This window comes from Rhamphochromis sp. 'chilingali', assembly GCF_963969265.1.
Source record: "Rhamphochromis sp. 'chilingali' genome assembly, chromosome: 9".
Classification (NCBI taxonomy): Eukaryota; Metazoa; Chordata; class Actinopteri; order Cichliformes; family Cichlidae; genus Rhamphochromis; species Rhamphochromis sp. 'chilingali'.
In genome coordinates, this window is record NC_137936.1 from 4,134,843 (window position 1) to 4,161,532 (window position 26,690).

At 39.9% G+C, this 26,690-nt stretch overlaps 1 protein-coding gene across 1 annotated transcript; it reads left to right on the forward strand.

Moving 5' to 3' along the window:
* Positions 1-666: 666 nt before the first annotated feature.
* On the forward strand, positions 667-13,913 carry wnt7aa (wingless-type MMTV integration site family, member 7Aa). The gene is made up of 4 exons (XM_080892799.1): positions 667-1,272; positions 1,547-1,773; positions 5,256-5,527; positions 12,423-13,913. Exons 1-4 carry the CDS (start codon positions 1,202-1,204, stop codon positions 12,900-12,902), a joined length of 1,050 nt encoding a protein of 349 aa, XP_080748925.1. The 5' UTR covers positions 667-1,201; the 3' UTR covers positions 12,903-13,913.
* Positions 13,914-26,690: the final 12,777 nt, after the last annotated feature.

Consider the following 26,690-nt stretch of genomic DNA (forward strand, 5'->3'; position numbering starts at 1 on the left):
GAGCAACGACAAAGAACAAAGTGAGAAACTGCAAAAAAAGACACAACGAAAACACAACAGATGAAAAGAAATTCAAACATGCAAAACGGCTACAAAATACAAACATAATTTCATATCGTTTTCAATCATTCATATTCATATTATGATTGTAAGATGATGCCGTTTGACTTCAGATAAAGACGCAAAAAACCCTACAAAATGACTCAAAATGAGCACAAAGACACAAATGACATCACAAGTCTAAAATGACTGTACACATAAAACAACTACAACTAGATACAGCATCTTGGAAAACACACAACATGACTACAAATAGCTCCAAAACAAGACAAACAAACAAACAAAAACCCTAACGTAATAATAATAATAATAATAAAAACACTACTGCCAAGAGACAAAAACCTTTAAAGAGACTCAAAATGTCCACAGTGACACTAAATAACTGCAGGTGCAAAAAAATGACTACCAAGACACACAATCAACTACAAAAACACAAAATGACCGCAAAGACACGCACACATATTACGCACAGCTAAAGATGACAAAGGAATATATATATATATATATATATATATATATATATATATATATATGTCTGACAGAGTGAGCCCCGTAATCCGTTCATTTGGGCTGAGGTGTGTGTGTGTGTCGGTGGGAGGGGCTTTTATTTTACTGCTAAATAAAAAGTAACGGTGCCCGGCCGGCTGCCAGTCTGCGGTGTCGCGGGTGACCTGTGGTTTAGGATGAGCCGCCGCGTGTGAGTGTAAGGACGTGACGGCTCCGCGTGTTTACCACACGGGTCTGCGGGAGCCGCAGCGTGTACCTGCAGGCTGTGTGAGAGCGTGTGTGAGCGGCTCGGAGGCAGATCTTCCACAGAACACGCCCTAGTAGAAAAGGTAGACACACACACCCACGGCGAGAGAGAGACGCACACAAACACACTCACACTGAGCCTGATCACCGAGGAGCCGAGCTGCCTTACCTGTACACAACAGCCCCAATGCTCCCCTGCAGGCTGCCACCTCCAGCGCACTGTCACCAGATGAGAGCAGGGCGCGTTTACTTCCACACACTCTGGACTTATCGTATATTTACGCGCGGGGCTCTGAACACCTGGAGAGCCTGCGGGACTCAGCAGGAGGAGTAAAGCTGGGTGTTGTTGCAACAGCGGAGCGTTCATCCACCGGCAGGGCTGAGTACCATGAACAGGAATACGCGGCGCTGGATTTTCCATTTTTTCCTGTGCCTCGGGATAGTGTATCTGAAAATCGGGTGAGTGCTCAGGTGTATTTGTTCTGTTGTTCGTGTCTCAGATCAAAAGGGAGATTCTCCAGACACACACACACACACACACACACACACACACACACACACACACACACACCGGGGTCTGCTGGGTGCTGGGGTCTTTTATGGTTTCAGTTTGTACATGTGTTGTTACAGAATCCCACGCACCTGCCCCCCCTGCATCCACTCACACGTGGTGTTCTCAGAAAGAGCCGCAGAAGGGAAACGCCACATTTCTAACCTGTCACCTTCATCGCAGGGGGCTGTCGTCGGTGGTGGCGCTGGGAGCGAGCATCATCTGTAACAAGATCCCCGGCTTGGCCCCGCGTCAGAGGACTATCTGTCAGAGTCGACCCGACGCGATCATAGTGATCGGGGAAGGAGTTCAGATGGGAATCAATGAGTGTCAGTTTCAGTTCAGGCACGGCCGCTGGAACTGCTCAGCCCTGGGGGAGAGGACCGTGTTCGGGAAAGAACTCAGAGTGGGTATGTAGTTGTACACGCTGTACCTCAGTGACGCGCTCAGTTTAGGAGTAGAGGCTGATTCAGGGGGGCGGTTGGCTTTTGTCTTTCAGTGGCATATAAATAGAATAATACTAAATATAATTATAATGCCATCATAACACTACTGAATGTTGTATCTATATCTGAATAATACTCATATTCTAATTTCCTAAAGCACTTCTGTAAAAATAATTGATCTTTGCCTGCTTTAAAGGGTTCCATCTCTCTTGTCACCTGGTTCAGGTGGACTTTTAGTAGAAATAGTTTGTCACTATTATTATTATTAACATCACATTAATGTTAAGATTTTCTGCAGATATTGAAATAAATGTTTGTGTCTCTGAGCCCCACTTTTGTCTTCTCTTTCCCCTCTGTCGATCAAGACAGGTGGCTGCCTCTCGCCCAGAAGTGTCTTTCTGTCAAAAGGGAGTTCTTCCTCCCACCTGTCACCAAGTGCTTCTCACAGGGCGATCAAGTTGGGGTTTTCTCTCTTTCTATTCATCCCCCCCCCCAAAAAAAAAAAAAAATTGCTGGTGGCAGATGACTCCCCCTCTGTGAGCCTGGTTCTATTGTGAGCCTGGTTCTACTGGAGTTCTTCCTCACAGGGAATTGCTTGAATGTTGAGGTTCTCTCTCTATTATTGTAGAGACTTACCTGAACATTTAAAGTGCCTGGAGGCTGTTGCTGCTGTGAACTTGCACCAGAGATTTTAGCATGATAATTAAACAACAAGTTTACATGTCTGTAAGCTTTGTTCTTTTGTGGTCGGCTTTAGCGCCGGAGGTAGAGCAGGTCATCTGCTGTTTGGAAGGTTGGTGGTTCGATCCCTGGCTCCTCCTGTCTGTGTGTTAAAGTATCCACAAGTTGCTCCTGATGTCTCCATCTGAGTGCGAATGTCATTTATAGAGTGCTCAAGTAGAAAGGCACAATATAAGAACCAGTCCATTTACATAGTGAGAACCCTTTAAAACAGATATGTGAATAAATGTCAACTAATAAAATAATTATTACACAATATTTTCTTTAGCTTGTGTGTTATCTTTAGTACATTTCCAGTATCATTCTAGCAGATACAGGGGAAGTAAGCTGGATACTGATTGTTCAAAATTGCTTTTAATTCTCCAAAAACATTTGGAGGAGACATTCCTCCGAGGTACTCGAACTCTGACACTTGGACAGATGTCTGTAAGTTTGAAGCCCAGGCGCACTGCGTCTGCTCTCAGTGGGAAAATAAGCCCCTGATTTGATCCTGTGTGTGGAACAAAGCTGGAGGCGATGCTCGCTCCAGAGACAGCACTGTGGATAAATGAGTTTTTAAAGGCCGTTATTCTGCTGTCCTGTCCTTTAAGTTCAGCCTGTCATCTCAGACGGAGAGCTGAGGGTGTCGTTTTTCATGTTGTGTGTATTATAGCTCACGCTGAGCTGTGGTTGCTGCGTTGTGCATGACATACTGGTTTGAATGAGTGCACCAACCCATTTTCTTTGACCACTTATTTAATGTGATGCATTTGACGGCTGCAAGATACACATACCTACATGCTCTCTTCTTCTTTTTTTATCCACTGTCAGTGCGACTGCCTTCATGTATGTTCATAAAATACACCCCTCTCCCCCACCCACACCTCCCAAAGCTTCAAGTTCAGACAAGTACTTACTTCTAGGTTTACAAATTTACCTCCCGGTTCTGCAGCTTTGGCAAAAGACGCTGTATGTAGAATGATTTTTAGTTCAGTGCTTCAGGGCAGAGCAGCACTCTTTATCATCAGATTAAAGTCAGCGAGTAAAGATGAGTGCAGATCTTTTCAGAAAAGCACAACTGCAAAAGGCTGCTTGGGTCCGGCTCCCCAACACCTTGTCTATGTGAATCTATTGTTTTGTTTCAGTGAGCTGGAATGCTGATAACTGACAGAATACACCAATTTGGGATCATTGTTGGCAGCAATGCAGGAGGGTACAGTAGTTTGGCATTAGATTCAAGCATCCTCCCCACCCACCAAGTTGGCTGCTTGATGTAGAGAGTGAGTACGGGCTTCTCCTTTCTTGGCTGCACGGGCAAGCGATTGGACAGAAGAAAATATCTCTAGATCACAAATGTAAAGCCAGGATGTTGCTTTCTGTGATGTCCCATCTACTTTGAGATGGTCCTAGACTGATAGTGAGAATCAGGACTCATTGTGCATGTGCTCCAGCAAGCTTCAACAGCTGCACAGAAGTGTGTGTGTGTGTGTGTGTGCGCATATAAAGACAAGCTGTGCAATGTCGGAAAAGTCTCTGTGGCAGTTCAATCTCTTAACATCCACTAGCTCATTTGGGACAGGTCCAGGGGGACAAGTATGTGGTTAGGAAAATCAACCAAGTTAAACCTGGAGTAGAGTCAATGACAACGAATGTGCTGGCAAATGTCACTCAGGGCTTCAGTGGAAAGAAAACAAAACAGGAACCCTGAAATGAACATCAGAACGAGGCAGACAAGATCTACTACACAGTTTTATTTACATAAAACAAGTGACAAGGGTTAGGGCGACGAGGATCAGCTTTAAGTTAAACTACATGTTAGGGTGAGGCACTGAAACTGACTTGTTAGAGCTAGAATTAAGCATTAGAACTGCAGAAAGGTATCGCAGAAGGAGAAGTGGTTACAGTTAGACAAGTGTTACAATATGACAGAAGCAAAACCCAGCTCCTGATGAGAGTTGGGTTGTTGGGTTGTTCTGGGACAAAATGTTACCTTTCAAATAAAGTCTCATACATTACATCACTACATATAGTGATTTTCTTTTAAAGGTATCCCATCTGCTTGTCCCATATAGGTCAAAATGCCTCTAAATAATACCCCTAACCTGGGACGGGTCACCTGGCAGAGGTTAAGAAGTTAGTAGTTGAATATGATGACTTTATTGGCCATTTCTGGATGCTTTCCCATGTGCTCAGAAATGATCTCCGCCTTTAATTAAAAAACTACAGCTGAAGAACTTGGATTTATGGAGTGGAAATCCATCCACGTAGGGAGGTTGTGCATGCCTCTCAGATTCCCCTCCGCAGGGTGGATCCTGGAGAGATGGCGGCTGGGACAAGGGCCAAAGCCGATGCCCGAGCTTTTAATCTCTGATCTGCCTCTACTGTTTCATTATGCTCATCTGATCAGTGAATTAGTGTAATTACTCCTGCACTTACAGTAGTATCCCACCTAACCATACTTCATTACACATTCAATACAAGTTGCTTGAAAATACCTTCCTTTATTAAAGGTGTTCACTATTAGAGCTGTTAGAGGTACGCTTCCTGCTGAAGTTTATCTGCTTAAAGAGAGCTTGATTAATGAAGGGGACTTGGCTCGGCTTGTGTATTTCATGATTTGGTTTGAGGCAACTATGAAAGGTATGTAAGGAGGTTTGACAGTGCCTGAAATAGTGAATCCTGTTGTCTGTGATAGTGATTAGAAATGTCTTTCCTCTTTATCGCAGGCAGTAAGGAGGCTGCTTTCACCTACGCTATCATAGCCGCAGGGGTCGCCCATGCAGTCACAGCGGCCTGCACCCAGGGGAGCCTGAGTGGCTGCGGTTGTGACAAGGAGAAACAGGGTTTCTACAACCAGCAGGAGGGCTGGAAGTGGGGTGGCTGTTCTGCGGACATCCACTATGGACTGAGTTTCTCCAAGGTGTTTGTGGATGCGCGGGAGATCAAGCAGAGCGCCAGGACACTCATGAATTTACACAACAATGAAGTGGGACGCAAGGTAGGTTTATACATCGTCACCACCTGATGGCAAGCGTTATGACAGAGCTTCATGCACGGTTGTAATAAAGCCATGCAAACGGTATATCACAATGTGCAAGACAATGTAGGCAAATCAGAAATGACATACACACCGTCTCACATGCTGTTAATGGGGTACAGCCTGGACATGACAGCAGTCTGCAGGCAATCCGATTTCAAACAGCCCACATTTGCTCCCCTAATACCTCAGGCCAACTGATGTTAAGTTTAAAGTTTGTGTCACTCCCTGCATGGATCTCATGGGGTTCAGCTTTTAAGCGAAGCAACCTGAGATCAGTGTTGACAGCAGCACTGAAACCTGATTCAGCAGCATGGCTTGATTGTAATGTAACTACTAACAGTTGTAATGTGGATTGCTCACACTATAACTGATATCAGATCCAGCACTCTTTACAACCAACACATGTAATTAGGCAAACGCTTCCATATCCGCACCTACAGGCAGTTCAGAGTTTGTAGTTCTTTGTTAAAAAGACAAAAATCTGAAAATGCTAACATGGTGTTGTAGTGTGTACAGAGAAAATGTAACTTTGCCAATTAAACAAGAAGAATAGCAAGAAGAAACAACAATGTGGGCTTTATTAGGGAAACTGTAAATGAGACTTTTTTGACTTTTTTCTCTGATTAAACTGGAGAAAAAAAATCAGAGAAAGTATCTGAAAGTGATGAAACTCAAACAACAGTTGCACACAGAGTGGTGGATGAGGTAAATGTTAGAATTTGTTATACCCACAGCAGCGAGAGCAGCAAGTTTTAGTTGTTTGAGTATACTTGAGTCAAAGATAGCACCCACTCAGTTTAATAATGATTGCTCAACAAGGCACATACCTGTCTTCTTTTTGCATGTTCTACATTCTTCATGTGTCTTTTCCAATATAATGTCTATGGAGAAAATGCTGTTTTGCCCACATTTTGAGTTCTATTACCTTCATTTGTGTTACCTGCAAGCGGCGCACAGAGGTCTCCCAAAACTGTGAAAGCAGTTTGACATCTGCTTAAAACTGAAATCTGTTGTTATCTATTGTGTTTTTAACACTGTGTCCAAAACACCAGAATGTTCTCATGGAAACAAGGGTTTTAATGATTATTTCTTTAATCTTTATTGGTTTTCTGTCGTAAGCTTCAGTGAGCTCTACAAACACATTCATCTTAGAAATAGAATTAACGGTTTGGCATTAAAAATGGTGAACCTCATCCCCTTATTTACCCATACAGTACTTTCCTTCCATGCATACACAAATTTATCTGTCACACACATCTGCATCGAGGGTTATTTCTATCTTGGACACTTTAACATGCAAAGTGGAGGATAACAACACAACATTTCAATGAATGGACAACCTGCCCCACTGTAAAATATAGTACTGGTTCCTACTGCTTAGTCTTTGTTAAAATCTTAATGGCTCATATCAACATGAAGGTAAAAAACGGTTGTTTTTTTTACATAGAAATTTCATTATCAGGAGCCACTGAGGGCATCGTGTGGTCATTGCAAAACTAGTGCAAATATCATTTTGAGAACACGAACTCATGAAGTAATAGTGTTTTCAAAGAAACAAATTAGGGTAAACCCAAGACGACCATATTATTATTATTATTATTATTATTGTTAATTTATTTCAAACATGTAAACAATATACAGGTACATTTAGTAAAGAAAATAAGAGAGAGAGAAAAAAATACTATACAAAAGTCAATACATTTCAACATAGCTACCGTCCTGATTCATTTACATGTTGAAAGGGAGTGGGAAGAATTACACACTTATTTAATCCCACCCCTTTGCCAGAAGTTAGCAGTTAATATTTTGTCATCTTTCTTACTGATATAATCTGTAATAAAACAGTGAACAGATTTCTGATATAAAATCACATCATGAAATTTTTTAAATAGAGACATTCACTTAATTTCAATATTTTCCCTTTCTTTATAGTTCGAGAAGATCATATTTTTTAACTCTTTTTGAACTGTTTTATGTTTGGACGTTGCTTTAATTCCGTATTCAAACTGTTCCACAGTTTCACTCCATGCACAGAAACACAAAAGCTTTTTCTTGTAGTACGTACCTTCCCTGTTTTGAAGTTACAAAAACCCCTTAAATTGTAACTTCCTTCTTTCAAAAAAAACATACTCTGAATATTACCTGGCAGTTCTTTAGTTTTTGCTTTGAATAGAATTTGTGCTGTTTGGAATTTCACTAGTTCGGCAATTTTCAATATTTCAGACTGCAAAATTGTGAGTTTGTATGTTCCTATAACCTGCTCTGTGGATGATTCGAACTGCTTTTTTGATATGGAAGAGCATTACCCCGATGCTGATATCATTAGCAGCAGACAGCAGTAAGGAGCCAGACGACCGACTGATCAATAGAAAAGACTGTCCTCAAAACTGAACCACAAGAAAACAGTCCATTGAAAAAGCACTGGAAGGCATCAAAGGCACATCCTGCTCCTACTATTAAAGTGGACATGAAAGTCTGCATGCTTTAACCTTAATTTACACCACGGAGTCCAACTCTAAAAACAATGTCACAGATTTAACACTGTCCATGAAGCTAGATTTAAAATTTTTATGGTGTTTAGAGCATGTGTAGTGCCATCTTGTCAAGTACGGACAATTCAATTCAATTTTCAATATTTATACAGTGCAAATAACAACGACAGTCACTTCAAGGTGCTTTATATTGTAAGGTAGACCCTACAATAATCCATACAGAGAAAACCCAACAATCATATGACCCCCTATGAGCAAGCACTTTGGCGACAGTGGGAAGGAAAAACCCCTTTAACAGGAAGAAACCTCCAGCAGAACCAGGCTCAGGGAGGGGCGGGGTCATCTGCTGCGACCGGTTAGGGAGAGAGAAGGAAGACAGGATAAAAGACATGCTGTGGAAGAGAGACAGAGGTTAACAACAAGTATCTAGAAAACAAGAAATTGATGTCAGTAGGTTGGTTGGTTACTACTAATACTGCTACACCAGTTTATGTTAGCTAACTAGTGACAGAAACAATTATTAATTGGAAAGTAAGTAAGTAAGCTTCTTCACTGTTGGCTAGCTGCACTGAAATGGGAGAATCCTGCTGGGCTTTGTTGAACACTTTATAGATCAGGGTCTTTGATTATTTCTTGTTGGGCCAGACAAATATAGAAAACCATTACATCATGTCAGACCTGAAATCTGATTTTAAAAAAGAGAACTTGTAAGCTTAATATTTCCATTTTTATCAAATGCCACTGAAGAATCCTTACCTTTAAACATAAGCTTAGTTTCTTCCTCCATCTCTGAGTGAAGTTATCTTGCACTGTATTCTTTTCCTTGGAAATAAAGCAGCCATACTTTTAGCTAGCAGATGCACTGTGGGACAACCTGCACACAACATTTTGTGTGTTCGTTGAGGTGATGGAAACATTGTATTTGATGTTAATGTTTCTCCTTTTATGCTCACACCTATTCAGTAGCACTTGCTAGACGCTATACCATGAATTGTGTTCATCTGCATCAAAAGCACTGTTCTATAGCACCATAAATGATGAACAAATTAGGGCAGTGCCTGCTGAGTGCCTGTTTAAATTAAACTTATACTTAAAATTGTCTCCAGTACAGCGCTTATGAAGTAAATTAGTAAATAATAGTTATAGAGTAAGATAAATGTTTTTGTTTAAGGCTGTGAGCATGCTTATTTCAATTTAATTCAATTTTACTGTATTGATTACACATTCAGATGACCTCCTATGACACTGCACTTGGAGACAGCGGGAAAGAAAAACTCCTTTCAACACAAAGAAACCTCCTGTAGAACCAGGCTAAGGGAGGCGAGCCTTCTGGTGTGTTGGGGGAGAAGATAGGACAAAAGACACACTGTGGAAGAGAGCCAGATAACTAATGATTAAACACAATAGTTGCGTAGAAGCACATTGAGAGTGTTTATACAGCTAGGCAACAGCAACTAAGGGGTGATTCAGGGTCTAGCCCTAACTATAAGCTTTATTCAAAAGGAACGTTTTAGCCTAATCTTAAAAGTAGAGGGGGTGCCTGTCTCCAAAATGCAAATTGGGAGCTGGTTTCACAGAAGGGCCTGAAAGCTGGAGGCTCTGCCTCCCACTCTATTTAGGAAAACTCTAGAAACCACAATTAAACCAGCGATCTGAAGCAAGGAGCTCTATTGATAGAATAGGTAGTGCCAGATTATTCAAGACCTTTCTTTTGAGGAAGGCGATTTTAAATTCAGTTTTGCTAGTGAACAGATCCTAATATTGGAGAAATATCAGTGTCAGTATTCTCACTACAGCATGCTGTAAGCAGTCCTAAATATTTGTTTGTTGCACAATGGAGGACATAGTCTGGTCAAAAATGACTCAGAGATTCCTCACAGTGTTACTGGAGCCCAGGGTAATGCCATCAGAATATGTCTCTGTTTAGACAATATGTTTCTGAGATTTTTAATGCAAAGCACAATAACTTCCGTTTATATTTAGATGCAAGAAATCAGAGGTCATCCAGGTCTTTATGTTTTTAAGACATGTCTGTAGTTTAACTAGATGGGTAGATAAAGCTGGGCATCATCTGCATAACAATGAAAAAGTAGCTATGCTGTTCTAATAACACTGCCTAAGGGAAGCATGTATAATGTAAACTGAATGAGTCCTAGCACAGAACCCTGTGGAACTCCATAATTAAGTTAATGTATGAAGAAGACTCCACATTTATATGAAGAAATTGTAGTCTATTAGACATTATTCAAACCACTGCATCACAGTACTTTTGATACCTATGTTTATGCTCTAATCTCTCTAATACAATATTGTGGTCAGTGTTATTGAAGGCTGACACGTCAACCATAGAAATGAGTGGATATTAGTATACTATTAACTAAGACAGCTGTTTAAAGTGATGACTTTTTATGTAGTGGTTTAATTAAAGCCTGCACTACATAGTCCATTAAGACAGATAAAGACTGAAGCATTAATAAATGGTAGAGCTTCTTTGAACAGTAGTAATGGGATCTAATAGACAGGTTGATGGTTTGGCGGATGTAATTATTCTGTTGAAAATTTGGGCATTTCAAGTCTTTGGAGACTGATTGACTTTTGAAGAATTTCAAGGAACATTAGTTCAACGCTGGCCTTACTATTCAGCCTGAGAGGTTGCTGCTTGCTCTGGTATCTCAACTGTTGAATAGCCTGCATTAATTTTTTATATAAATGCTGATGGTTCAGCCAGAATAAATCCTACTGAATTTTGTTATGCCCTGACTATGTCCACACATGGATGGTCATTGAAATTTTGTCAAGATAAAATATATGCTCCTTTATTTACTCTCTAACTTTTCTGAAACCGGTAATACGAACTCCAAGATGTTTAGGAAATATTTGCATTTTCAACAAGCTAAGGTTTTATAATGACCACAACATTGTGCAAATGCATCATTATGGAGGATGCTCTTGAGATTTCTCTAGTGTAGTTGATTTTAGACCTGTGGTTGGACACACAGGCAAATTAAAAATGTATCAGGACCTATTTAGCTTCAATTTTTTTTTTTCTTGCAGTTTAATGGCATTTTGGTACTAGAATAGTATTAAAAGCTAATAGATGAAGAGATATGAAGAAAGTTAATTGTAGTCAAACAAAAATAAAAAGGAAATCCTGCTCAGTCTTTTATGCAGTTCAACTGAATCAAATATTCGTTTCTGTTCAATGACATGCATCAGATCATGTAACTGACCATGAGATGAGATTATTTTAGGATGTGTATAGAGTTGATGAAAACCTAATTTCTATGTATTAAAGACAGAAATAGCAGTTCCTGCAGACCCTTACCTTACATGCATCAAATGAAAAATCTAAGCAAATCTTTGTCAAAATTTCTCTGTGTGCACAGCTTTACTTTAGAGGAATGCATCTAAAATGTTGTTTGCAGAAGGCTGTGCGAAGTCTCTCGGGATGAGGCTTCATATTTTAGGCCTGACATCAGTCACAATGTGATACAGTGCGTGGATCTCTTAATATACACTTACTAAACTGATACCTCTGTAATTATTGTAGGAAAGCTTTCATGTTTAATTGGAGATAATGTCAGTCTGTGTGACTTGAGTGCCAACCTTCCAATTTCTTGAGAAGAATAAACAAGAGTGTAAAAGGTGCCACAGGAGGCTTACGGGGCTTCTGTTAGACAAACAATGGCATCTTCACTGGGATTTCACTTCACTGAACTCCATGAATTAAATGTTTGCCGGGTCTCGGGGGCATGACCACACTAAGCTGTATGCATCCAAGGCTTTTGACAATTACCCCACGAGACTCCAGAAAGTCTGAGGCCACATCAGAGTAGAATAATTAAAAAGCAGGGTGAGGCTTCTCTAATGCATGCAAGGGTTCCCACTCAGTGAGGAGGAAGAAGGGTAAGTTGATGTCATTCAGCCAGAAGCACAGACAGAGTCCCCTGGCTGTAGTAACAAATACACTGAAAGGTTCCACTCCTAAACTGTAATTCAATTCATTTCAACGACTACGGATACTCAAGATTGTCTTTTGAAGCTCATCCTGACTCGTAAAAATGGCACATGTATTGCTGGTAGCTATAGACTGACATACTGTAGCAGCTCTGAGATCCCTGGAATGCTTGTATTCATTTGGAATGCTAGAAAATGTTTGTCTCAACCTGTTGAAGCGTTAGACTCCCCCGCCCCACCGACTCATTATGGAAATACAGCAACAAACAGTCTACCGAAATTGTATAAGATGACAAAAATTATGCACACTTCTTTTATCAGGAGGCATGCATTAGTTATAAAATAACAATTTTTCAATGGCTTAAGTTTGAAAAGATTGCTTCATCTGAGCTTTTCCTCTATAGGTCCTGGAGAAGAGCATGCACCTAGAGTGCAAGTGTCATGGGGTTTCTGGATCCTGCACCACGAAGACATGTTGGACGACACTCCCCAAATTCCGTCAGCTGGGATACATGCTCAAAGACAAGTACAACCACGCTGTTCACGTGGAGCCTGTGCGCGCCAGGCGGAACAAGCGCCCCGCCTTCCTGAAGATCAAGAAACCACACTCCTACCGCAAGCCCAAGGACATGGAGCTAGTCTACATCGAGAGGTCTCCCAACTACTGCGAGGCTGACCCTCTGACCGGAAGCATGGGGACGCAGGGCCGTCTGTGTAACAAAACAGCTCAGCAGCCCAACAGCTGTGACCTGATGTGCTGTGGTCGGGGATACAACACACATCAGTACTCGCGTGTTTGGCAGTGCAACTGCAAGTTCCTGTGGTGCTGCTATGTCAAGTGCAACACGTGCAGTGAGAGGACAGAAGTGTATACCTGTAAATAGATATGTTTACTGGACATTCCTTTGTGTTGTTCGTGGGTTTCAGTATCTGTGGAGAGACTGCCTTGCTGCCCTTGTGTTACAGCAATCACAGCTTTTTCATTCAACTTTGTCGATTATAATGATGCCAATGGACATCTGCCACGACACTGGACTTGAGCTATCAGCTTCACAAATGTTCTTTTTGTGTTTTAAATTGATTGACATTTTGTGCTGCATGCTTAACGTTTTCACAGGCCGTACTGGTCTACTGGCATGACTCACCTTAAACAGTAGGCCTAACAGGTTTTTATTTTATTTTATTTTTCTTTTGTTAATCGACTAATAATTTATTTGATGAGAAAACTACTGATCATTTCGAAGATTCACTGCAACTAAATCTAGTAAAGGTTTGGTGGTGTAGATTCCGGTTTTTAGAAAAGAAAAAAGAAACGGGCACTTAAGGTTTTTCTTTGTTACTTTTTTTTGAAGACTTAAACACTGGATATAAAAACTCAAACAGTCTGAACTAACCAATAGTGAATATTTGGGAAACTACAGCAGAACATTAAACTACTGATTATGGGTCAAGTATGATAGTATTGTTTTCTACTTGTTCTCTGTCCCATTTCCTCTTCACTTTGCTGCTAGTTGTCTGGAAAGGTGTGGTCGAGCAGCCACATTTGTAGTTAACCCCAGGAGCAAATGCAAGCTTCCAGATCTAAATCCCCATGTTGCTGGTTAATAGAAAATATTTTGTAAGAGTTTATTTTTATATAAATATTTCTTTATTTATTTCCCATCTTTGTTTAAGATGTGTTTTCCCTTTATGTTAGTAACTGTGTGTGTTACTGATTTCAGGAAATGACCCACTACAATTTAAATATAAGTCCTGCACACTTGCTAACACGTTTATTTAGTCACAACATTTTGGTCTGACTGACCTTCAGGAGGTACATTGTATGTCTGTATATTCACACGCACACGCACACGCACGCACGCACGCACACACACACACACACACACACACACACACACACACACACACACACACACACACACACACACACACACACACACGTGTGTGTGTATTCATATCCTTGCGGGGACATCTCATTGACGTAATGCTTTCCCTGACCACTTACCCTAACCATGAAAAATGAATGCCTAACCCTAACCTTTACCCTAAACCTAACCATACTGTAACCCTGACACTAAAACCACATTTTGAGTCTTCAATCCTCTGGGGATGGGCATTTTGGTCCCCAAGTATACAAGTAAAGTAAACTTCCGACTTTTGGTCCCCACAAAGACATCTAAACAGGTACACACACACACTGCTGTGAAAAAGTATTTGTCCACTTTCAGATTTTGTTTCGGGTCAGCTAACAAATTGTAATCTTAGACAAAGAAAAATTATGATTTGATTTATTATAGGTAAAAAAAAATCTGACTCTGTGTGAAAAGTCAGCGTTAATGATTTAACAATAAGAAAGAGACTGGGCAAGGCACGTCTCAGATTTGCCAAAAATGCCCTGATGATCTCCAAGACTTGGGTTAGGGTAGGGAAAATATCCTGTGGAATATTACTCTGTTTGAGCTCTGTTACTTTTTGTGTAAAAATAAATGTAGCATCATACCAGCAGACAGACAGGGTGGTGGTAGTGTGATGGTCTGGAACAGTGTGAATTCTGCTCTCTACCAGAAAATCCTGAAGGATAATGTCCGGCCATCAGTTCATGCCCTGAACTGCAAGCACATTTGAGTTATGAAGCAGGACAATGACAAAGAGTGGGCCAAAATTCCTCCCCAGTAATGCGAAAGACTCATTGGCAGTTATCGCAAATGCTTGATTGCAGTTCTTACAGCCAAGGGTGGCACAACCAGTTATTAGGTTTAGGGGGCAATTACCTTGTCACACAAGGCAAGGTAGGTTTAGATAACCTTTTCTTTCCCTCAATAAATTAAAACACAACTTAAAAATTGTTTGTCTAATATTGTTTAATGTATGAAACATTTAAATGTGACAAATATGCAGAAAACTAAGAAGTCAAGAAAGAGGCAAATACTTTTTTCACCCCACTGCATATAATAATCACTTAATGGATGACACTTCCCATGTGTATATGCCATTATTCAGATAAAAAACCATTAGTCTGACATGTTTCAAAGCTAATCATAACACATATACAACTACTCTCCTCTACAGAAACATCCGCACAGATGGAAATGGTACAATGGCTAATCGTTGTTGAATGAGTTATCTTTAAATTGTTGTGGCAATTTTCCCTCGATGCACCTGTTAACCATTCAAATGTACAGAGGTTTTTTGAACTATGAAATCATTCACTGAAACACTGTTTTAAAGATGTGCCTTTATCCTTGTTAGCACAATATAATTCTTTTACACTGAAATGTGTGTTCAGGAAAATGCTAATATTACCTTCAGGATAGGTGTTCCATGAATGTTTCTTTTGTCTGTATTATTAAAAAAAATACCATTACAGTTTCATCTTATCTGAACTTTACAAGCTTCTTTATTCCTTAATTAAGCAGGCCTAGATAAGGGTCGCTGATTCCCTGGCTGGTCGTTAGGGGAAAATGCGTACACTGCAACCAGTTGTGAATGGATGCTAGAGGTTGCTGGCAGTCACTAAGGCGAACGTGATCAAAAAGACGTATACAGTGTTGCACTGAAAGCCTCCTCACCATTGCTTTGGTCGCTAGCAGGTTGCTATGGTCACTAGTAGTCACATGGAAGACTAAGTTGTCTTCAAACACTCATCATTTACTCTAGAAAAAGTGTGACACAGACCTCCAATGGAGACTATTCACCTTAAAAGTAAAAGCTCTCGACGTTTTTGTATTAGCATAACCTTTTCCACTTCTAGTTTTAGCTATACCTTCTCAATTGTTTAAAGTTTTGTAAGTGCTTGCAGACAAATCATGCAAACTATGGGAGACCATGGCAGTCTACTAGTGACCAAAGCAATCACAAGGAAGTTTTTGGTGCAGCACTTTCTTTGCAACCAATTTCACATGGTGATATCAAGCAACCTCGGGCAACCATTCACCACTCAGTTGGTTACTTAGACTTTTTCCACTTGCAGCTAGAAGTTGTCAGGGGGTTACTGGCCCCAAGACCTGTGTGACTGATGCCTTAGTTACCTAGCTAGGTAGCTTGTTTAGCTAACCCTTTAGCTAAATAAATCAAACACAGATTTTGTTAGCATGCAACATCAATCAACTATGAAATGCCTGTGGCACAGATTCTAGTTTTGTGTTATCGTTCAGCTTCATTATAAGTTATATTATAAATTCCTATTCATTTTCTCCATTGAAGTTTCAGAAACTCCGTGTAAAATCCGTTTTGAACGTATCCAGCCAACTATCAGGTGAATCATGACCATAAAAAGAATTTTGATCTGCATCAAAAAGAAAAAGAAAAACAAAAAGGTCAAAGGTAAAAAACCTTTTCAAAGTAAAGAAATTACAACTACTGCCAGTTCCAAATTCCACAGCTTCCAGCCTTCCTAAATCAGCCTTCTTGAATTTAATTTTTTTTAGCTACTATAGTGTTGCAGAACAATATTTTATACTAATAAGTTTTAAATATTTATAGTTTGTGATGTGTGTAGAGTGAAGTGCAGTCTATGTACTGGTATAGTGCAGTGCTACACTCATGGCTGTACACGGTTTCTGAACCAGATTGCGACAAGTTTAAACATCTATGGTAATAGTAACTCCACCAATCAGAGACATTGAGTTTAGAATATACGATTATAGATAAAATGGTTCTTTTCCAAAGCATCGCCAATAAAACAAGTCTTTGTTAAAACAAGGCTTCTGCGTATACGATTGTTTCACAATGTCACAGCTTGTATTAAGTTTACTTTGGATGGTAACAACATAATTACAACACGCAACCATAATCAATTTTTACTTGAGGAAAATCACTCTTGAGCTCAATATGTCATACTCCCATCTTTTTATGAGAAACTACATTTCACTTGCAAAACAATTTAAAATAAAATTTGGCTTCTGGAAATTGTGTAATTAGATTTGTTCAAGTTTCATCACATGAGATTTGATTCAGTTACAAAAATCGCATGTTATTAAAATGATCTGTATCAGAGTTCATGGGTGACTTCATGTAAAACCGTGCTTCTCAGCTCTTGTCATGGTTTATTTGGGTAAATTAATGTCTCAGAATTATCAGCAGGAATTCATTTTATGTTTAATGCACATATTTCAAGCTTTGCGGTTACTGTGAGGATAGTTTGGAGCAAAGTGGGTGTTACTGACAGCTGTGGTGCCGTGCAGAGGGTGTCACAGCAGCGTTGTTCCTCAGTGAGCAGTGGGAGTGTGGAGCTGCTGGCTGATAGATCACTCTGACATCTGCTTCATTCAGCCCTCAACAACGTTGCTACAACAACCAAACCGTGCCCCACAAAAATGTTCCTCCTCTCATCGAGAGGCCAGGCTGCCATTAACAAAATGGTAACCATGAAAATCCCAGATAAAATCTGCATGCTGTTTATTTTCTGGAAATGGCAAAAGGGGAAGAAAGTGGGGAGGGGGCTTTACAATTGGCAAGAGGATGATGTCAAGAAGGATTTCAATCTGAGCAACAGAAAAGATCTTAACTCCGTGAATAATTGGCACAAAACATTCCTCAGCTAAACATTGCCTCAATAGTGTGACGCTTTCAAAAGGCAGCTGGCCAAACAGCCTTGGTTAGAGTAACACAGAGGCTCTGTCACTAAGAGCTCAACAACACTGTCCAAGTGTCTCACACAGCACAGCCTTGTTCAAATTTCAGTTTTGATAATAATATGACTTCCATCTAATTCTGTGAACATACAGCAGACACAAAAGAGGAGTTGAGGAACTGAAACCTAAGTATAGTTATTGTGTTTGCATCTGTGAAGGAGTTTGACTATTCCTCCCTTTCCTTCAGATTTTATGTGTATCCCTTAAATATTTGTTTCCACTTCTGTTAATGCCACTTATACTTTGTCTCAGGACATGGTACGTCTTAAATGAGGAACTGTGCTAACTATTGTGGTAACGTGTAGTATCCTGACCAACTAGCAAGAAGCCAGTAACTACACTTTTATTGTCACTCTACTATAAATAGCACCAAGCCAAAACGGGCAAACTATAAAAGGTTTGATCTTCAAATCACAGGGAATATGGACCATTTAGAGTTTCCAACACCACACATTCTGTAATATCCACGTCAACATGACAATTTCTCATCATTTCTCTCATCTAGATGCCCATGCTGAATGTGCTGCATAAAAGTTTTACTGGTTTGAGGTGTCAACTAATGAGAAAAATGTTAAATATGAGGACTTATTAACTTCTATAACTAGAAAATTTGCTTAAAGGCTCAGCAGACTGCATTGTTTGCGTGTGGCTGTATGGTATGTTAGGTAAGTTTTCTGTGAAAAAAAATCACAGAAAAATCTACAACTTCAAAAACATGAACTTGTTTTTAAGGTCAGCTGTTGCAATGCCAGCTTTTCTAGCACAGCACAGCTTTTGGGTGTTGAGATGATTTTACTCTTTACTATGTGGCAAATGAACAAATTCAGCTCTAAATGGAAGATAAAGAGCTACTACTGGAAGTTTTGAGCCGTATCGTGCTTGAATTGAAGATTCCCACAAAGCATTTTACAATCACCTCCTCAACAGACTATTGAAAGCTACTTGTTATTACTCATTAGCAGAGATGGGCTGTGATCACATTACTTTTTTCAAGCAACGAGTAATGTCTATTGCAAAAAAGTAATTCGATTACTGTTACTTTCCTATAATCACATTACTAAACCGTGATTTTGTTTGCAAGAGTGTCTCATGACAATGACGTACGAGCGTGTGACGTCCGTGGCAGCAACAGACGTGTGCAGATCAACGATGAATAATATGGAGAGCGGGAGAGATTACGACCGTGCAGCGTTTAAAGCTTGGAAGTACTCACATTACTTTGAGTTTGATTTTGTAAAAAATTACAAAAACATTAGCGTCTGCTGTTCACTCTGTGTGGGAAGAAAATATCTTTCTACCGTGAAAACTTAAACTTCAAATCTGAGCGAGCACCGAGCACGCTGCCACGGGAATGTGACATTCACTGAGAAACCCCTGGATCCTCCCACTGACATGACCACTGTGGCACCGGGCAAACCTCCACCCGCTCCACTCCTGCTAAACAGGTGACAACAGATTTAAGAGCGACAGGACTCAGTGCTGCTGAATCTTTTATTTATTTTTTGCTGTTTTACTTGCATCTATTTGAAAGAGTGTAAACACAGAACTTTATTTTATTTTATAAGCTGGAATATGCAGAAACGGTTTAAATGTTAAAAACATTTCTTCCAGTCAGAGACTGCTGCATATAATTTAATTTTTGCTTGATGCAATGTGCATGAAACTAAAGATTAAAACTAATAAAACAAGTTTTAAAAACAGACTTTTTCATTTGATTCAGTTTTATATGATGGATTATGCAGAAAAAATTGAATTGGGCTGAAAGGTCTGCTGCTTTATTACTTATTCAGTTTGTGTATCAAGTTTTTAGAAAGTAACTAAGTAACTAAGTAACTAATTACCTTTGAAAATATGTAATCAGTAAAGTAACATGATTACTGTCTTAAGGAAGTAATCAGTATTTAGTAATTAATTACTATTTTCAAGTTTATTGACAAACACTGCTTATTAGTCATTACTAACATCATTTCTAAACTGATTTGCTTGTGAAAAATGATCAAACAAAAGCAGAATACGTCCACATCATTGAGCTCCGTTTTTCACATTTTTGGGAAACATTTTAACCAAGTAGCATCTCTGGGGTTCAAACATGAAGCCAAGTTCCTCAAGTGACCACCTGAAGAGTGAGTCAGTTCCGACTACAGTCTCATATTAATTTCATCTGCAGGCTGAAAGTTAGCAGTGTGTTGATTGACAACGATGCTGACACTGGCAGCTGTCTAGCAGCCGTCATCTCTCCTAGTTTTCTATTAGTCCATTCTATCAGCTAGCTCTAATTAACTCTGTGCACTGTAGCCTTACTGTTTATGGATGTACTTTTTAACTGAGCTTGTTAGCCTCAGCTGATAGCATAGCATGCTACTGTCTCTTGTAAATATGCCCATACTTACATATGGCAGTATTTACAAACTGTTAGGTGTTGCCTTTCTATTATTTTTGCTTCAAACTTTTTTGCAGCCAGGATAATGGGATTTTGGGATTTTTACCTATAGCAGATGGCGTGTATTAGCAAAATGCACAATAAAAAATGATTTCATGCTGTTTATTGGCTTCAGTTTTCACTTTACGTGACATAATCTCGAAACTAACCTTAAATCAAACGATGCATATTCAAAGAGAAAATGCACGACGGCCCGTTTCAACCTTTACAAGCCAAGAGCAGCTCACAGATCACTGGAGCATTAACGAACTGTTTCATGGTGTTGTTCCTATAAACAGTGTTACGTCACTGCCACGGTTCCAGGTATTTAATGCCTGTGCTTGTTAAAGGGGTCTGTGTCTGCCGGTGCCAGTCTTGCTGTGTGCAGTGCACCTGTGAACACCTGCACTATGATCGTCTGAGATTTATGACTGCCTTTCTAAACTGGTTGTCATTCTGCCCCTGCCTCCATTCGGTAGCTGTTCCTGGAGCTCCTCGTCTTAGGTTCCTCAGAGATTCTCAGAGCTGTAACCCAGAATTTATATTTATATTTTCAATAAAGGTCTTTCAGCATGACAAGCTCGCACTTAATAGCAGGTGGTTATGCCTGACTTGTGCAGGAGTCTTTGTCAGAATGTTGATTATTTAAGACAGGGGCTGCTTAATAACTATCATTACAGCAATGCCTTGAGAGCGAGGGCCAATCAGGGTCCAAACAGCAAGCTCTTCTGCCAACAATGACGTTGACGTTGAGGAATGAAGAAACAAGGTACACATACTTTGGAAAATCAAAGGGTGTTAGGAAATTTTTAATTTTAGGATGCATAAATCAAACATTTCACTTTAAACGCTGCATCTATAATAAATCAGAACCTGCCTTAGAAGAGATCAAATAATGAATGATGTGTTATTTGTTGGTTAAAGCGGTCCACAGTTGAATCATGCCGTTTAATGATAACTGTATAGCCCTGAGCTAAAACTTTATGGTGTGGCTGTAAAATGTTTTTATTGTTAAAATGTCTTCATCGTTCAAGAAAACTCAACAAAACGGCTTCGAAAACATATCACGTTTCATTCTTGGTCATTTGAATATAAAATCAAACTCAACTTTGTCTATTTTTATCTGATGCAGGCTGTGATAAGACCACGACTGTCATGTTGGAGTGTGTAGGTGAGATCCCAAATGCAGTCATGCAGAGGCAGACTTCAACTAATAAAAAGTGAGCAGTTTTAAAGTCCACAAATCAAACTCCAACAAAGAGACAGAACACACACCATCGAAACACAAAAGTGATAAAAACTGTGGAGTTTAACCAGGAACAACAACAAAGCAGAGACGGGCCGGCGTATGACGTGACAAAGGACAGAGGCTGACAGAAGGTAATCAGGGAATTACACACAAGGGGGTGATGAGGATTAAGTGAAAGGGATTACACAGGTGAGCTCAATCAGGGTAAACACGAGGTAGGAGTAAAACTGAGGCACACAAGTGAAATTACAGGAAACAAGGCTTCAAAGTAAAGTTGAAAATAACCGAAAGACGCTTGTAAACAGAGAGGCGAGAACTCACAGTGAAACGCCAAGAGGGACAAGGAAACATGGAGAACAATGTTGCAAAAAATGCGCCACAAAGAGCAAAGATAAGGGAGGAAATCCAAAAAGCATGATTTTGATTTATGTCAAAAGTTGGAACTGGGAGTGAGTGTCACTGCTGAGTTGAGCATGTTTCAATACCAAAGTTGGAAAAACAGGATTGGTTTTGCTCCTTAGCAAGATTCAATAATAGAACTGTGGGGATTCTACTATTAATACTTCAGTTCAGTTTTTCACTTATGTAGCACCAAATCACTGAAGGCACTTTATAAAGATTTAGAATCCCAAACATCAGATGAACCCCTATGAACAAGCACTTGGCGACAGTGGGAAGGAAAAACTTCCCTTTTAACAGAAAGAAACCTCCAAGAGAACCAGCCTCAGGGAGGGGCGGGGCCATCTGCTGTGACCGGTTGAGGTCCCATGCTGTGGGAGAGAGCCAGAGATTCATAATAATGAATGATGAAATGCAGAGAGGTGTATAAACACACATAGTGGACGCTCCAAGTAGCCTAGGCCCTGTTGCAGTGTAACTAAGGGAGAATTCAGGGTCACCTGATCCAGCCCTAACTATATGTTTTATCAAAAGGGAAAGGGTTAAGCCTGATTTTGAAACTAGAAGGTGTCTGTCTTCTCAATCCAAATTGGGAACTGGTTCCAGAGAAGAGGGGCCTAAAAGCTGAAGGCTCTGCCTCCCATTCTACTTTTAAATACCACTGGAATTTAGAATAAGCCACAGTCTGAGAGCAACGTGCTGTATTGGGGTGATGTGGTACTATGAGGCCTGTAAGAGAAGATTATTCAAGACCTTGTATGTGTTGAAAGCATTTTCAACTTTGATCCAGGGTTTGATAGAGAGACAAAGAAGAGAACTGAGAGAAGAGAACGTCTTTCTAGTGCCTCTCAGATATACCGTACATATACAGCACAATAACTTGTTCTGTGTCTAAAAACACCAACTGCAGCATATTAATGGATGGAGCCTGGCAAACAACAGTGGCAGTACAGATTAAAAGTTTGACAGGTTTACTTGTGTTTATATTGACTGCCACCATCTTGGATTGTGTGTGTGTGTGTGTGTGTGTGTGTGTGTGTGTGTGTGTGTGTGTGTGTGTGTGTGTGTGTGTGTGTGTGTGTGTGTGTGTGTGTGTGTGTGTACATACTTGGAACAAAGTTATGCCAACATTTTCAGCTTTTTCCAGTCCAAACAGAAATCAGAGTGTGGCAGAGGTAAAGATCTCCTGCCATTAGCACTGAGACCTCATGCTATTATACTATGGTTTTGCACATGAAGCCATGCTGGAGGTCCCAGGCCTCCCTTTGTCTCCTTCAGTTATTGACAGGCAGCTTTATCCCACAGCCAAAGGAAATAACATCAAGATGCAGTTAATTGCATTTTTTTCTCTCCTGCAGGCCTTTCTACCCCATGTGTGGCGTATACCTAAAATTACACTCCATGTATGAAGAGGATTATAAATGATTGTCATGCTTGTGTTAGCTTGCAGTTCATACCAATTTGTGCAGTGTATAGAAGAGTATCGTGCTGTTATTAGAGCTTTCAGCATGAAGGGGTGGGGGGGACTAAATTATGAGTTGTCCATACAAAGGTTTACATCAGACGCTGCACCCTGGGCTCCTTTGACTGTAAAAATGTGCGAGGAATGTAGTAATAATACATGGTGAGCACCTTATGCACTGACAGTACACGGGAGGTACTGTATGTCCCTGTGGCCATGCTTACATGAAAACCAAATAAGCAAGCCTCAGCTACACAAACGACTTCCTGCTTCACACCCATCGGGCTATAATTTTTCCCAAATAAGAGGATGTAAAAACTTCTCAGAGCATACTGAGGCATGAAATTATGAGACAACTCTGATGTTTAAAGCCTGAAGGAGGTGGAGGTTGAACTGAGAACTAAGGCAAATGCTGCAGCTTTAGTTTACTCCAAAAGCACTTCTGATTAAGCAAAGGAAAATCATTCTTTGCAGAGGCAGTGGGTATGCTTTAGGTGGCACATAAATTCCTGTGTAGAATCTGCTCGTTTGCGATGGTTTCATCACCTCGTGCAATTCACAGGTGATTTGGACTAAGGAATGTGGTGGTGATCCTGCACTGAGAGGGCGGCTGGGGAAAGCTGAAAACAGTTGTGACAGTCATGCTAAAATAAGTTTGAGTAATGAACAACCTGATGACAGACTAACACTGTATCAGTATACGCAAAACAACTGAGTCCTCGTTAAATGACTTGAGAGATGAATGAGAGGGATTTCTGGAAACATTTATACCACAATAACAGAGCTGGTAGTGAAGCTAAAACCAGTGGTGTGTTCTCTGTACACGTCCAAGTTACTGTTCTTGACCGCTGACTGGTAGATTTGATCATACTTGTAAGTTTGTTGATGTTTAAGCACTCTAGTAGTTACATATTCTAGTAGGATTAATCTTACCCTATTCTGAGGTCAGTGACTTCAATAAACTTGGCAGTTATCAGTTTCACCTTCAGTATTTTAAGTTATGTGAGCAGTTTGAGTTGACATTTAATCTAAAACCTGTTATGATTTACACCTCATAGCTTTTTATTCTATATAGCTTTGATACATCTATGTACATTTTTAGATCTAAACTGCAATGTATTGTAAATAGAGTATAGGAGTTAATAACAGTATGTGTTTTTTGTCACGAGCTGGTGGAGACCAAAACAGTGCTTTAACGATAAAATACCAGACTTATTGTGTCGACAGACACATAAAACGCTTGTTTTGTTCCATATCAATTGGAACTTTTGCATTTAGCACCATTAATGAGAAAGCAAATCAGAGTGTAATAGATTTTTAAAGAAGCAGCTGTTTGTACCCATTTACACTCACATTTAAACTCCAAATATCTGCCCAGAAGTAGAATTTATGTATGTATCTAATGTGTGTATATATATATATATATATATATATATATATATATATATATATATATATATATATATATATATATATATATATAATAACAACTGTGAAGTAAAAAGGCGTACTCATCTCACCATAGTACACAGCTGTCTGTGGTCACCACCTCTCACATCATCAGGAGATGAGCAGCTGTACCTGACACACAGGTGCATCTTAGGCTCCTGTATCAGACATCATTATATTGCCTAGCAACCGTCTAGCAATAGGCTAAAATGATCCATTGTCACACTTAATTTTTCCGCATTAACATCTCCAAGACGTTAGTTACATGTGATATGGCACCATCAGGTTGCTTGGCAACAGTTTTTTAGCCTTTATATTTTGCAGCCTTTTTGCACTCTATTACACCTTAAAAAAAAGCATCCTGTCATTTTAATTTAATGTCATGAGAACAACATCTCATTCATATCCACAAAAGCTGAATTATGCATAACTAGGTCTTTTGTTTATTTTGACAGCAAATGTTGAATTAACTTTAGTCAGTCTTTTAACTAAAACTAAATTTAGTTTTAGTCATAATAATTATTTTAGTCATTCCCTCTTCCTCTTCCGCTGCCTTGACGCCTTGAAATATGCAATTGTTCTAAAAAAAAAAAAAAAAAACAACTCATTTTTTTAGACAGACTACAGCTAAATCACGCTTTACTGACAGTCATCCATATCATCCGTAAGATTCGCTAGTAACACTTTCCGAGCACAAACACTAGACCGGACTCCGCTATGACAGATCAAATTCTTCAGACCTAGAAGGCCTCTCAAAAATCAGGAACAGTTAAGAAATCTGAGCTTTGTTTTCCTCTGAGTGCTGAGTGTGCTTACACTACCTGTGCAGGACCTCGCCACATGTTATCTTTATGTCCAATCACCTGTCTGTTTTCGTCTGTGCATTGCTTCAGTTAGGAAACTATTCTGCTCACATTCATCAAGCACATATCTTTATGAGCTTCATGAGGAATTACTGAGATAAGACATGCTCATATTGTAAATGTGCAAGACTCTGGGGTTTGCACCAAACCTTCATGCTTCAGCTGCCTCAGAGATACAGTTCTTAATCACAGGAATCTTTTTCACATGCAGAACAGAAACTCCATTAAAAAAGTCTTTTGATTTGTCAGTTGTCAGGTTCACAGTAAGGTCATTATGATGGCACAGGCGTATAGGCTGTGGAAACTAGGAGATTAGTATAATAATGATGACTGCAAAGCTTAGTCATTTGTGCTGGCAACATTAGCCCTGGATTGGATCATTGAGCTCTCGACTGTGTTGCTTTAAAACAACAAGTTTCAACAAGTGACAAGACATGGGTTCTACAAAGGGAAAAAAAACCCTCGGCTCTCGTTTGAGCCAAACGTCATGTTTGGGAAGCCAAGACAGTCTTGACTACTAGTTGTCTGTGCACATTATGCAGTTTCATTGTGCATCTGGGTAACATATAAAAAGCCAGATTAAATGTCAGCTGTCAGGGTAATGATACTGTGGAGAAAACAATATCTGCAACATTACTGTACCTGTGAGTTCGGTGACCTTTCATCTCGCTGCAACCTCTGATGTTCAGACAAAGCTGGCACAGATAAAAAGGGAGACAGAGATCAAAAACATCTGAAGATCTATAATGCAATTATACTCTCTATACACTTTTTTTCCAAGTTGAAAGAGATTCCGTCATAGTTTCTACAGGCCTGTGTCCTTGGCACCTGCCGCACTGGTGGGATGGGTCCACAGCGAGTTATTGTTTAAAGAGCAATTACATAAATCTTTTAAGAAGAGTAGGAACCTGAGGCACTCTCCCTATTCAGCCCAACAGGAAGGTTTCTTTAAGGGGTGAATTTTTATTCTGCACTTGACAGAAAGCTGAAGTGTCAGTGCAAGAACATAATGAGTACCACTGTGGGAACGTGAGGTTGGTCATATTTGACATTCATGCACATTTGATCCAAAATTTATAGGAAATATTCTGGGGGGGGTTCAACTCTAGGGCAGATATTCTGATTATTCCAAAAATATCCTTCTGTTATTTTAGCAGTGTTAGATGACAGATCAGTGCAGCTCAAATGTGTTTGCAGC